The sequence below is a fragment of the Myzus persicae genome, unplaced genomic scaffold, assembly GCF_001856785.1.
Source record: "Myzus persicae strain clone G006 unplaced genomic scaffold, MPER_G0061.0, whole genome shotgun sequence".
NCBI lineage: Eukaryota > Metazoa > Arthropoda > Insecta > Hemiptera > Aphididae > Myzus > Myzus persicae.
The window spans coordinates 85,366-100,157 of NW_019103882.1; the positions used below are offsets into that span (position 1 = coordinate 85,366).

The 14,792-nt window shown below is 32.4% G+C and overlaps 1 protein-coding gene across 3 annotated transcripts in view; it reads left to right on the plus strand.

The window, feature by feature from the left end:
* LOC111035843 (myelin regulatory factor-like protein) overlaps positions 1-13,431 on the plus strand; it is a 32,833-nt gene extending 19,402 nt beyond the window's left edge. For 2 of the 3 annotated variants that reach the window (XM_022317635.1, XM_022317634.1), the window contains exons 10-21: positions 18-196; positions 898-1,111; positions 1,507-1,707; positions 4,097-4,318; positions 6,076-6,229; positions 7,092-7,236; positions 7,322-7,399; positions 7,661-7,826; positions 8,338-8,446; positions 9,301-9,493; positions 11,335-11,554; positions 12,446-13,431. In XM_022317635.1, coding sequence (XP_022173327.1) covers positions 18-196; positions 898-1,111; positions 1,507-1,707; positions 4,097-4,318; positions 6,076-6,229; positions 7,092-7,236; positions 7,322-7,399; positions 7,661-7,826; positions 8,338-8,446; positions 9,301-9,493; positions 11,335-11,554; positions 12,446-12,535 — 1,971 coding nt within the window. In that variant the 3' untranslated portion in view covers positions 12,536-13,431. The remainder of the gene's footprint in view (positions 1-17; positions 197-897; positions 1,112-1,506; positions 1,708-4,096; positions 4,319-6,075; positions 6,230-7,091; positions 7,237-7,321; positions 7,400-7,660; positions 7,827-8,337; positions 8,447-9,300; positions 9,494-11,334; positions 11,555-12,445) is intronic. The other variant, XM_022317636.1, reaches the window with a different exon arrangement.
* Positions 13,432-14,792: the final 1,361 nt, after the last annotated feature.

The following is a 14,792-nucleotide window of genomic DNA, read 5'->3' on the forward strand; positions in this document are numbered from 1 at the left end:
ACAAATTTACTGGTCAGATTACATGTCACACACAACTGCAAGGCGACGCACAATTCGTGAGAACCTCGGAAGGTATTCATAAAGTTGGAAGTTTCCATTTACACTTTTATGGTGTTAAGGTAGAATCGCCTGGTCAAACAATTAAAGTAGAGCAGTCTCAGAGTGACAGAAGCAAAAAAGCGTTTCATCCAGTCTTGTAAGTACAAACAACGTTTAGTCTCGTATCATCGAAGTCCCAAGGACCTACTTGTAATATACTTATAACTTGTAAGTAATAATAATGTTAAGAGTATGATGTGAGTCGAAATTTTAACTTCTGTCAATAGATAATACCCAATGTATTTTATTGTTTTGCTCTGTATACTACTATATTATTCATTATTACAATGTACTAGTTACTTGTCTTTGTATATATTTTCGTTTATTTCTGAAGAGGTTTTTAAAATGTTTGTAGCCTTCTACCCCCCCCCCCCCCCCGGCCTCCATGGACAGGGGTGAAATGGGGGGGAGCAAGGGATTTAGCCCCCTACATCTGACGGGGATTAAATAGTGTCTCCTTTAAAAATATAGTATTATTTGTGATTTAAATTGTATATGAAATAAATTAGGAATTTGAACATTATTCAGGGTTGAAAGTGGGATGAGTATGCTTACACAAATACACAATCACTATTTGTACATTAAATATACATAAGACACATTCAACATAAAATTATAAATGGAACGCTTAAAACTATATGGAGACATTAGCCCCCCCCCCCCTGGAATTTTTCCCACTTTAAGCCTTGTCCACGGGCTGGATAATTTATTTACGTCTACCTATCGCGCTCATTGCAGGCAGATTAATATAATAATCTTGTAATACCGTGACTAATGTTTGTGTGTTTATTTTAATAGGCTAGACTTGCGCGAAGAACAAGTGTCCAAGGTGACGGTGGGCAGATTGCATTTCAGCGAGACCACGTGCAATAACATGAGGAAAAAAGGAAAACCGAATCCGGACCAGAGGTATTTTTACCTGGTGGTGGGTCTGCACGCGCACTGCATCAACGACCACGACTATCCGATCGTCTCGTACGCGTCCGAACGGATAATTGTCAGGGTAATCCAAGTAATTATGATAGACTGATTATAATATTGTATGTCGCTTACATAGACCTTATACTACTAGACATTAAGCGATGAGTGTATGTAAAGCGCAAAAAATATAGGGCCCATTTCGGTTACTGAGTTACTCGCGTGTATGGTAGTGCAAGGTAGTGCGATGAGATATACAGATTATTGTGTACGATAGATATACAAACATGTTATGCAATAAATATATTTCGTCATCGAGACATCGAGATGTTTTACTGCCACCCGTAATGCTGTAGACATTTTACTTGTCCAGTAGTATAAGGTCTATGGTTGCTTACAACCCGCCGCGACGGGAAAATGGCCTCTCGAAATGTACGTGTACGGCGGCCAGTGGCATTTTTTTTCTTGTTTTCTTTCTCGCACCAAAAGGCTTCGAATCCGGGTCAGTTCGAGAGCGACGCGGAACTGTGCTGGCAGCGGGGCACCACGCCAGAGTCGATTGTCCACACCGGCAAGGTGGGCATCAACACCGACCGGCCGGACGAGGCGCTGGTCGTCCACGGAAACGTCAAGCTCACGGGACACATTATCCAACCGTCGGACATCAGGATCAAACAACACATACAAAAAGTGAGTTTCAAACCCTGCGGGGACAAGTAGCATATCAAATTATTTTTTTTTTGAGGGTGGGGGGGGGTCGATCAGTTCGATATATATAATGTGAATCATAGAAGTTATAAGGACTTCAAGTGACGGTATCATAATACTGTACCTCGAAAGGGACCTCCTATTTTTAAAATTTTAGAAATATCAATAAAAATAACATAAGCTAGTTTGGTTTAGTCTAGTTCATATTAAACCGAAAAATAATAGCAAATTAAACTCGATCTTGTGAATTGATTCGTCATGGCTGATTCGTAGAAGCTATTAGGATAACTTAGTTCTTAAATTATAGTATTATAGTATTATAATATATTATATAGGTACTGCTATAATAGTATGAGTATAAATAATGTGTTTTGTGTATTCAACTATTTACAGTAGCCATTAGCCTAAAATTCGTTAATATTCCAGGCAGGTATGAGTAATTTTAAGAACTTATTACTATTATTAAGCAGACATTATAATTTATATTATATTCCATGTATGAGTTGGTCTTCAGTACCAAATCGTGAAATAGATTACAAAATGTACAGCTTATTTCCGTTTTTGATATAGAAAAGCGATAAGACTGGACTGGGCAAAGGTATCTATTGGTATGATAGGTACTTGGATAGGTATGTACGATATTGATATCCTAGGGCTGAGATTGAAAGGGAAAATATAATACATAGTTTATGAAATGAGTGTAAATTAAAAATATTTATTTTTATAGAGGAATAATTTTTACAATTTTATTTTATAATATTATAATGTGTATTAGAGTGAAGTTATGATGTATAATTATTCCTATTCCGTATAGCCACTCCATAAACATTTGTCAACTTCATGAAATGGAAAGGCTTTTTCACACTTCGAGAAATACAAAAATATTTCACGAAATAGTCAGTCCAAATTGACATTGTGTAATTGCATTCACAATGCGGTCATCCACTTTGTGAATTGTGTACGGAATAATACATGTAAATGTTATATTACTACACAAAACTATTATTAAGTATTAATTAATATTAAATTATTGCTTAAGACATACCTATTATCTAACACAATTAAACGATTTTACGCATCAGTTTAAGTTGATATTTCTTGGTAAATTAAAGTCGATAATAATTGTTTAAGTCACTTGAAATCAGCATAATCATTTTGCCATAACCAAAAAATAGATAAAAGAGTTAATTATATTATAGGTAGGTGTACGATTGTATGCTTATATTTTTTTAAAGCAAGATAATGAATTATGACCACAGCTATTACACAAAGTGAGTTGCCACATTTTGATGACAATTATTCAACGTTATGTTGGATTAGGTAACCATTTAATGAAAAATAACAATTTTCTAACATATTTTTGTATTTTGTGAAGTGTGGAAAATCATTTAAATTTCATGAAAAGTCAATTATACGATATGTCTATGACAATTAGAATAAAAATATGTAAAAAAATTTTTTTTAAGAAAAATTAGGTACCTATATTTTTTCTTGAATAATTTAAGTTTGAGTATTTTTCTGTCCAAAAAAAAATAAGGTATTTGATATATATTTATATATTTATATGAATTTTGTCAAACTATATTTTACATATTTAGGATTTCGTATGAAAAAATAGAGCATGCACCAACAAATTTATTGTGCCATTAAAATATTATTGTAATAACTGCCTCTAATAATTTAAGACAATATGCTAGAATATATTATTATGTAAAGAATAAGGTAGTTTAGAAGTTAAATTATTTTAATCACAACGTGACGAAACGAATAATGCCGCAGTAAACTCGTACCGGCATAATATTTTGATGTCTCTGTCTAACGACTAACACACTCACCACATTCTTACTTCGGTTGGTTTATAGTGTTAACATTAGATTACATTTACGTATTATTGAATTTGAAGTAAGGAATATAAACCGTGATCCAGCGGAGTTTTATTTTCATATTTTTATTTAAAATTTAGTCATGAAAGTAGGTAATAAAATAATTAAAATATATGTTGACAACTAGTTTAAAAATTAAAATAAGAAAAAAATCTCATTGCTCGAGCACAGTTTATATTTTCTTTTGTACAAATTCGACGATAAGTAAATTTGCTCTACGCTATAAACCATAAAAAAAATTAAATATAAATAAACCGTAGATAGTGCGGAAATCCGGAATAGTTACGCGTAGGTTTCCCATGTGTGCAATACAGAGGCCACGCACGAGGGTATGACGCCTTCTTAAAATTTATCATAGATCAACCAGGAAAGTATACCGCGTATATTATACCTGCGCAAACCACGTTGGTACCTATAATAATCCATTTTGACGGATCCGAGGTTTAATCATATTTATATAATATATGATTCATTCATGTTTTAAACAGTGTGACACAAGCGAGCAGCTGCGGAACGTGCAGAAAATAAACGTAGTTCATTTTAGCTACAAGCCGGAATTTTCATCGCTATTCGGGTTGTCTCTGAAGGAAGCTGACACCGGGATCATAGCACAGGAGGTGCAAGCCGTTCTACCAGAAGCCGTCACCAACGCAGGTGGCATAGCACTGCCCAACGGAATAGTGTACGACGACTTTTTGGTCGTGAACAAAGTGCGCTATAGTCGATTAGATTACAACAATATTACTTTAATAATATGCCAGTGGCCTTCCCATATCGTACACCGCATAATAATATTATTATGAGCAGCATACGTTCTCTACATCTGTTTTTCTCAACTGCGTCGTGTTTTTTCAGACAGTACCATTTTCGACTAAAGACAAAACCGCGGGGTCGTCGACGATTTTTTTTAAAACACTTTGTAATTATAACGATTTTAATACGAGGTAATCTAGTAGGTATAGATGATACTGTAAGTTTTCTTGAATATTGAAAATAAAGTTTCTAATCATCGCTGTAGCCAAACATTGTAGCCCAAGATTAAAAAGCCAGCTTAACAATAGAAAATTAAAAAATTACCAAAATAATAAGAATCTGAGCAGACTGCAAGCATAATTATTTATAGGTGCCCATAAATTGCATAGACGAAGCATATTGTGAACTTGTTTTTGAAGAACAGTAAGCGGGAACGAAATTTACCATCACTTGGTACTCACGATAATAGCGGTTCTTAAACTGTGGCCCTTCCTTCTCGTTGGAATTAGGAATTTAGCGAATTGCCACAGAACAATCAATAGGCTACCTATAACTCTATGGGGATAGAGTATAAAACAATAAATTTCGTTAAACACAACTGATTGTTTTTCCTAATTTCCTTTATACATTAGATAATTAGGTACTAAAGGTAATTTTTGATAATGCTATGCATAGTATTATGTGGTTGCAAGTATACAATGTACATATAAAATCGATTCTTAATTTGTACTACTGCACGAAAAAACAAAATTACAAAAGTGAGTAGATAAAAAGTTACTCAGACATAAAATATATAAGTATAATATAACTATTAGAACAATATATTTTAAAGGTACATATTTGAAACATAACTATTTGTTATAAGGTGTTAATATGTGTTAAAAATATTAACTTACTGAATTATTTTTAAAATAATAATTATTATTACCTATGTTTTTTTTATTCACAATACTGACAATACATTGTAATTATATCCTACATTTATTTACGGACGACAACTTAGTGACGATTGAATACAAATGTATCTCATTAATGAATCATTAACTACATATTAATATTTATTATGCATACATTTTTATAATTTTTGAATTTTATTAAATTGGTACCTATAAGATCAGTCAGAACTCAAAGGTAAAACTAATAACCCTTATTTTAAATGATAGCTCAAAGGTCAAATTAAAATTTCCGAAACAACGTGCATATATGAAATAGCATCATTGAAAATAGCACGTAACCATTTTTTTATTCAAAAATCACTTGAGTGTGAAGTACCTACGTAAGGGTTGAAAATTACTCGTTAACGCAAGATGAGTCTTTTTAACTCAACTGACGGTAAAGTTCGAAACTCCTCAGAGTGGATCTACTTTGAAATTATTATGGAGTACCGGAAATAATAGGACGAATCATCTGGATTATTTAAGGGCATATTATTCTCCCTGTCAACTGATTTAATTTATTAATATATGTATACAAATCTGGTACAGGTTTTAAGAAAAAAATTGCAATTTATTAATTAGCTGTTAACACTTCGCCTAATAACCATCACTAAAATATCAAATATCCATGGTCATACACTCGAAGGTTTAGTATATTTTTAAAACGACTTGTGGGAACGTCACTGGACCGTATATCATTCGCTCGTATATATGATTAAACGCAATCCTCATACTTTACAACACATTATAGGTACTAATCATATTTTTTTCACGCGCAGGATCGGATTTTCATGGAGAATGTAGGAGCCGTAAAAGAACTGAGCAAGATCACCACCCATTTGGAAGCTAGAATAAGTGAGTTGGAACAGGACCACAAGCGCTGTTTGCTGTTAGCAGACAATCATCCGGGTATAGCACTATCGGATTTAACCAGTAAGTATCGATATATCCATCACGAGCCCAAAATTATCTTGGTGCATAATATTTAACATTGAAATGAGCATATTATCGTAACTAATTGGCTCCAGAACTCCTCCTTACCCAATCACCTGGTGGGTTTATTTTTTAATTTAAAACTAATCAACAAGACAAAAAACATACCTCTTTATTCCCTATTATAGTTAAATAATATAATAATGTTCACAATTAATGTTAAACGCATCTAGGTTTTTGTATTGGTTTATGAATCTTAACATTTTTCATCGTTTATATTATTTATCTTTTATATATATTAAATATGTGTGTGTGTGTGTGTGTGTGTGTGTGTGTAAGTGATCCATGTAAGTCTATCACACTCTTGGTTCTCAAATTTGGTACATATGTGTCTGTATCCACCCAAGGATTTACACATTTCAAAAAAATTTAAATTTCAAAGAAATTTACAGGGATTTGTTGGCTGACAAAAAAAAAGAGTGTGTTTTTTGTTTGTATATAGTCGCCATTAGTTACAGAAAATGAAATAGTCATTATGGTTGGATATAATTTTAGACCTAAACATAAACCCAAATAACCAAAATATGTGCACTTTACATTTAACGGAGATTAAGCAGGGGTTAATCTAAGGGCATTTAATTTGTCACGGCCAACATTTTGTAGGATCAGCTATTCTTAATACAATATGTAAACATATCACAAAATATCACGTTAATGTGATAGGCATATTTGATCAAAAATTGTATTTACGAATAAAAAACATTTTTTGTTATACAGAACAGTCATTCGTGTACACTGCACATATTATATTATATAAGACGTTTTTTTTTTGGTGTTTGCTTATTATTTGTTTTCATTTTAGCAACGACCTATTCTAGCAAGCACAACGATTACAATTCCACCGTTGAAAAACGTAAACTGTTAAAACCTACGAGTTCGAGTGATGTTAACTGTGGGAAATTTGTGCAAATTTCCATTATATCTCTAACTGTGGTTATCGCAAGTTGGTAAGCACACTTTTAATTTGATTTGAATAGAACACCATGTGATCTAGCTCGATAATTTACCAATTGATAATACCGCGATTTTCAGTTTGGTTTTCATAACCGGGCTATTTTTTATGGAGCACCATTACAGAAATCAACTCACGTTCACAAGCGAACATGAGCTGTGAGTACTCGATTCTTAAGTATTTTTATTATTTTATCTCTTTTACTCACAACGACTGTATCAATAAAAGTTTGTGAACATTTGCATGAACTATACACAACATTAAATAATATATTCATTAAAATAAAATTGCATTCAACCGAATGTATATTAGACATGTATGTTTAAATAATATTATTTATTGCAACTATTATTAGCTACAGGTAACGTAAATACAAATAATAATTTACTTTAATAAATTTTTTTTTCATTCCCCAACAGTATCGTTAAACCGTTGAATATAAATACAATTCAGACTCATGAGAGTGTTGTTCAGGCGAAAGACCCCGGTCAACTACCGTTGGAAATAGACGGGTTTTTCGACAAAGACAAACATTTGACCTGCATGCGGCTTAGGCGACTTGTAACCAACAGCAGGAGTTGTGAAGTATGATAATATGCCTATAAACGATAGCACTGAAAGCAAATTGACACTTTTTGTAAAGAAAAAAGTGGACTGTCTAATTTATTTGCACCTATAATACACCTACTGCAGTATAGTTCATCTATCCTCGGCAATGGTCAACGACTGTGAATTGGCCATTGCTGACCGTGCCCGGCTTGAAGGATAAAATCATCGTATATATAATTAATAGGGTTCCCCGCCCTCGATTTCCACCAATTATAAACATCAGATCGTATGCGTAAATCGGGGGCTTAGCCCTCAAAACAACCAAAAGCCACCCAAAAATGTCTGAACTCAACCTCGTCTGTATAATAAATTATGTTCTTGTAGTATTATTCACAAGTTCACGACTTAACGATGAGTTAATTGATATTTCCAGCCCCTCCCCCGCCTCTAGATTTGGAAACATATTTAGGCATATGCGTTTGACGTATTCAGAATGTGGTCCGTTCGAAGTTCAATGATTAAAACATGGTATTTGTGTTGATTATAGTACGACAAGATCAAAACGAAAATGAATAAAATCTCCGATAAAATTAAGGAAGATGGCAAAAACGACGACGAATTCATTAGTTTTATCGTCAAAATTGATCGCGTAATTGGTACGTATATTTTCGTTGTCTAATAAATTACGTTTTATTATTATTATTATTAAGAATACACAATTATGCATTAATACAAATAGTAGCCTGCCATTCATGTATATATGAAGTGGCAGTTTAACCAGTGCATTCACGCAGGGTATTGTTTGGCCAATTATTTATAAGATTTTTGACGACTTAAGTCCTTGAGGGGGACTTTGGTTTAAAATATAATGTTTTACCAATGAGGCACTTCACTTGTAAGTTAAATTAGTTTTCTGAACAAGTTTGTAGTATAAATAGAGATCTTTTATAGAGTCATAGGAAATTACATTTATTTTTATTTTTTTTGGAATTTGTGTGGCGTCCAGGAGGACGCCACTGCACTCACGGCGGATCGGACTATCCGAGACTTTGTATAATTTAAGCTTTTATATCGATGCGATTATTGAATAACATTCAAATCACATAGTTACTAATATAAATTGCTGCAGTGAGGAATCGGAACAAAATTGTTGTCGGTTGGATATGTGTATTAACGCGAATCAATACTTTTCTGTGTTCAATTTTTTTTCAAAAAGTTGTTGTGGGTGGCAGTTGAGTGTCCTGCAGGATTTTTCAACGGATGGAATGTCATAACTATAATAATACATAGGCGTCAAGTCATTGTGGTGATAATACCAAAGACACGAATAGTGGGATATATCAGACAGTGGGAAGGGAATATAACTATTAACCTCCCCCCAGAACGCACTATTGGGGGGGGGGGGAAACATTTTGGCGTGATGTTGTGATTGTGAGCACCGCCGTATACGGCCGTTTCCCTGACTGGACCGTTTTAACTTTTAGTCTATAAAAATATATACATTGTTTAGACATCGTGTACAAGGACGTCACGATTGGCGTGTATGGGAGTTACAGCAACTTTACGGCGGAAACCAACGTGACGGACGAGTGTGGACGGTCGGAACTGCTCCAACAATGTAGCGACAAGTCGCTGTTCGTGTACGGGTTCCAACTTCCGGTCAACAAACAACTTACCGACTATTTTATCAGCGTGTCTTATCGGCAAGTGTAGTACAAAATATAAATTATATTACGTTCTATACGTTGCACACTTATACGTCATTATACATAGATACCTATAACCCATATAAAGTAGTCGGTACATATAACTTCCTGTTTTTCTGTATAGGACTTTGAGAAAATAGAAAACACTGTATTGGTAACCATATTATACCCAATATATATGTACGACAATACAATTATGTGGACGAATCCTGAAAACAATATCGATATTAATAATAAAATCCAATATTATATAGCAGCTAATAAGATGAGACTCGTGTACACTGCTCCCAATCACTGTTAACATTTTATTTTTACATTTACTTATGACAGATTGACAGGTAACTTTCGTCCCTAACAAATGTGTCGTTATTGTATTATGGTTTAGCAACAGCCAAAGCGCCGGACAAAAAATAATAGTTACCCATTTATAATTATATTCATAATGTGTTCATATTAATAGTGCCACAATTAAAACCAAAATAAAATTTACATAATATAGAAATAATTGTGATCTATCGAAAAATTCAAAAATTTAAAAACCACTTGTTCAATTCGCAGAAAAAGTAATGATTCTTATTTGAAAATATAAAGTTTGTATTGGCATTTACCACAGAACACTCTTTAAAAGGTATAAATAAAATAAAAATGTGGCGTCATGCGTATATGCACTCCACACGTAGGAAGTGAAATTTCGAGAAAAAAAGAAAATTTTCAGTTTTTAAAAAACATAGTATTATTATTGAAAAAAAATTTTAATTTGATTTGTTAGAACCATAACCTGTTAAATACCTGTACAACAATAACTTATTGTATATATTTAGAATATTAATAAATTAAAATTAAAAAATTATATTTTTTAGACTTCCATTACTTGAATTTTAGTTGGCCCGATTCGTACCATAGTTATTAGAAGCTTATGAATTATAATGATGAAAATACGATATGTGGTTTTTTTTGATTGAATATTATTGAGATTCCGTGTAAAGACAGCGTCGATTATTATTGTGCCCGATTTCGTAGTCAGTATTGCTGAATCATTATTTATATGCATACTGAAAGTTTTCTGTAATAAATTCTTGAGTGGCACCGATTGAGCTGTTGATGATAAGTTTAAGTCGAAATTCCTACTCCTGATCATAGTACCTATATTAATTTTCATCGCCACCATAAAATTCCGCACCGTCATGGCTATACATTAAGAATGATTTTCCCTAGTACCATCCTATTTTTTTTTTACTTGGTACCTACTGCCATATTTTGAATTTGTTGCACCGATTTGTTTGCTGTGATCGTTCGTTGGTTTTCGTTATAGGTAAACGTTACATTATTTTTTTTATAGTTGCCTATCTGCGAAAACAAGTTTCACCTAAAAAACCTAAGTAATTAACTAAAAAGTTGCAAAAAAAAAAAACAAAATTTAAATTATTTATTTATTATAAGAAAAAAAATGAACAGTTAGATAACCACTATTCAATAGGTTGTTGTGGAGTGTATCTCGTCATTGAGTAGGTAATGAATGTTATGTTCAATTTGAATTCAACGATAAATCATTGCATAATATGATTAACGTTTTTGAGCTGAGATAGTCCGTCAGCCTGTAATATCGAGTATACTCGTATTTCACTATACACGTACACAAATTACTATATCATAACAATAATAGAATAGTTCCAACCTAAGCAAGCTTAATACCACCACTCACTCATACAGCCCTTGGACTATAAATTGGCTTTACTATGGCGTGTATGATGTTATACTACTATTGTAACGTATAGGACTAACAAGTATAATAGGAATAATAGTAATGATCAATAACGGTTTGTACCAACGCGTTTCAGCATTAGCAAAGGCAGCCTGAACGGTTGTCCGACCAGCATGTCCGTGTCGACGACTTGTCCGTCGGACCCGTACAACAGTTTGTGGAATCTGAACGGCACTCGGTGGAATCCGTCGGACACGTCGTACGATTGGCAGACCGACAAGTATTCAGTTTCCGAAGACTCGGAATCGGTCACCGTAATCGTCCGGTACAAGCCGTGGTCGTACGAACGTTTGAAGGTAATTTACTCCCACCTCGCATTTACGTTGGTGCATACTGCATGATGTTCGATTTAACGTACAAGAAAATATGTAGGTACCTACATTAAAACCGGAGATTCAGAATTCCGCTGTACCTTTTCATTCACGCGATTCCGCACAGAACTAATTTGCGACGTTGCCGATTGTGTTAAAAAAATTATTTCGTGCATAAAAATGGTTGATCCATGTCATGTTTATGTGTAATATAGGCCATTATTTTTGGTTTTCCTCAAATACTAGCTCATCGCAATAGTCTGCAGTGTATTACATATGTTTTATCTGGACTCATAAGTTATTGCCTGTTTGATACCCGTTCCTACATGTACATTGCGATTTGCGATCGTTGACTTATAAATTTTGCAGTGTGAGACTAACCACTCCAACTGCATACAACGATAACACATCGTGTGTGGGTAGTGGCCACGAAAAATAACTCATTTTTCTATATTATTGTTTCTTAGAATACAGATACAAGGTTTAAAAATGTTATTTAAAATGATTTATGGTCCGATAATATGATATGCATATAAAAACTTTCAAATTATTGATACATATTTAAACAATTCATGTTATGATTTAATATTTTGAAACTAATAAACTTATTAAAATCTTGTATCTATGTACCTATACATATTATATAACATGATCATTTATGATCATAATAAATACTAGCAGGTCAGTTTTCTGAAATGGAAAATATCGTTCGTAATGATTTAGAAAGTCGTGAATGTAAATTAAGTATTTTTCATAGTCACAGGTCATAGTCAAATTGTATGCCCGCAACCCCCTTATATTTGCCACCTACTTAGGAATTAGGACATACAAATGTGTAACTCTGTGGACATTGCAAAGTCTAGTTTTGATTTACAGGCGTCATGCAGGTCACCGGAAGACAAACGGACGTTGGCCGTCGTCGAGTACACTGTCTCTCTGCACAAAGACTTCAGCGAGATATTGTAAACCAATTTTAACATAATATTGTTATTATAATGTACCTATCCAATACATCTGCAAACATGACGATGGAGTGATCAAAGACGAGACAGAAATAATTTGCGAAACAGTATAATCGGTCGTGCCAGAGCGGGATGCTGGGAAACTATTACAAATGTTGCAGTAAATATTTTGAATTTGAATCCCTTGTTTTTATTCTATTTGGTATCGACCCTAATTCTTTAAACAATAGATCTAAGCATTCGTTAATCTCGTTTCCGTCGGTGTTGTTTTTGTTTTATCCATTATTGTAACTAATTTAAAAAAATGTTCAGTCGTCACAAGCGGCGTCGTGTAAATTTGATCGATTTCATGAGTTTGATGCACTTATTAGGGCACATTTACGTCTTATTTACCTACACACACTATAATTTTGCTCACCTTAGTGATTAACAATTATGTATTATTCTTAATGACACCTAAGGCGCCTAACGTTGAGCTCACCTTTTTTTTTTCATCTAACAGTGTTATTATACATTAAGATAAATTTTAAAAATAACAATATGATCGCTATTTACACAGTTAACATACTCGCATATTATATTACCTATGTATAATATAGACAATGTGTTTCTTTTAATTGATAGAGTTCGCACACAATAATGGCCATATAGGTACCAAAAAATATTGATTTTGTTACCTATTATCTTTTATTACAATTATTATATTATATATTTATAAAATACAGTTCACCATAACGAACATTGGTAAATCGTGTGTTGTAGCGAAAAAGGCGTTTATTTACAATTATTATAATTATAGTATAATAATTAATTTATTATTATGTTTATTCGAGTGTTTGTCGCTATACGAAATGAACGGCTTTTAGAATACAAGATATTATTAAATGTTTTTTTTTTTTTAACTTCAAATTTAGAATTAGAAAAATGAATTACGCTGTAGATTAACATTTGTACAAATTATTGTTTCAAACAACTATTATAATAATATTACGTTGTGTGATGAAAGGAGAAATCCGAAATGTTGTTTTAGTTGAGTTTTTTCGATCATGTTTTTCTCCTTGTTGTTTTAAATAATTTAAACTGATTTTTAAATAGAACTATTTTACGAGAACACAATATATGTGTAGCTTTAGAAAATTAAAAAAACATACATTTTTACATCTGTTTTTTTGTTTTTGTTTTTTTTTTTTAAATAAAATATTGTAACAAAAACCAAAATTAATATTATAGTGTAGTTTATTCTCTTACTAGAATAAGATTGTTGAAGTATTTCCAACTGTCAGTCTATAGATTGTTAGCATCCTTTGGAAATAGCAAAACAAATACATGAATAATGTGCATGTAACAGGAAACTAGACTTCAATTAAGTGCAAGACATCGGTGAAGATTTGAGTAATTTTTTACTCAAACAAAGTTTTCTATTTAATTAGGTAACTTTTTCAAAATCAATACCAAAATTATGTTATTTAATTCAATAAAGCGTCTCCTTGTTATGTATTGAGCTAGGCACAGTTTAAAAAGCGGTTGTGCTTGTGCAGTTGATTTTGAGACTAGAAATAAGCGGACGTTCGTAATGTCGTATCGCGACTCATATTATGTAACCATAATATTATTATGGATCTTGAGTCTTAATACGAATAGTAATAACTTTGTCACCAGTACAACAGTAAATACGCAGTGATTAAAAAGTTTTCATCGGTGCAAGTAATATAGGTATTGAGTATAAGGACATATAACGTTTTGTTAAAAATATGATTGTTTACAACGAAAATATTGAAACGAGCAGTCTGAAATATGTTGTGAGTATATTCATTAAAAATTCTTATCGGCGTGAACAAAATATTACAGACAAATAAAGAGTCTAGACTAGTAAGTTAATACCTACATTTAGTTAATCAAATGTGTGTGTAGATACCTATGTATTTATGAATATTTATGAACTATTATTATTTATCATGCATATCATTTTTTTCATCATGTGTATGATAAATCACACTTCTCATATTTTACTGTAATATAATTGAAATTAAAGATATTAATTAAAAATAAGCAATCATTTTATAAAATTAGTATAATAATAATCAAATATAACGATGATTATAAATTATAATATAGGAACATAATACAACCTGTAAGTATTGTAAACTGTTTAGTTTTTAGTAATAAATACCAACTAGTTATCTACTTCTTGAGTCTTTGTCACTTTAAAATTTAATTTGTTAGAATTTTAGTGAATTTTTAAATATTTTAAATATTTGTTT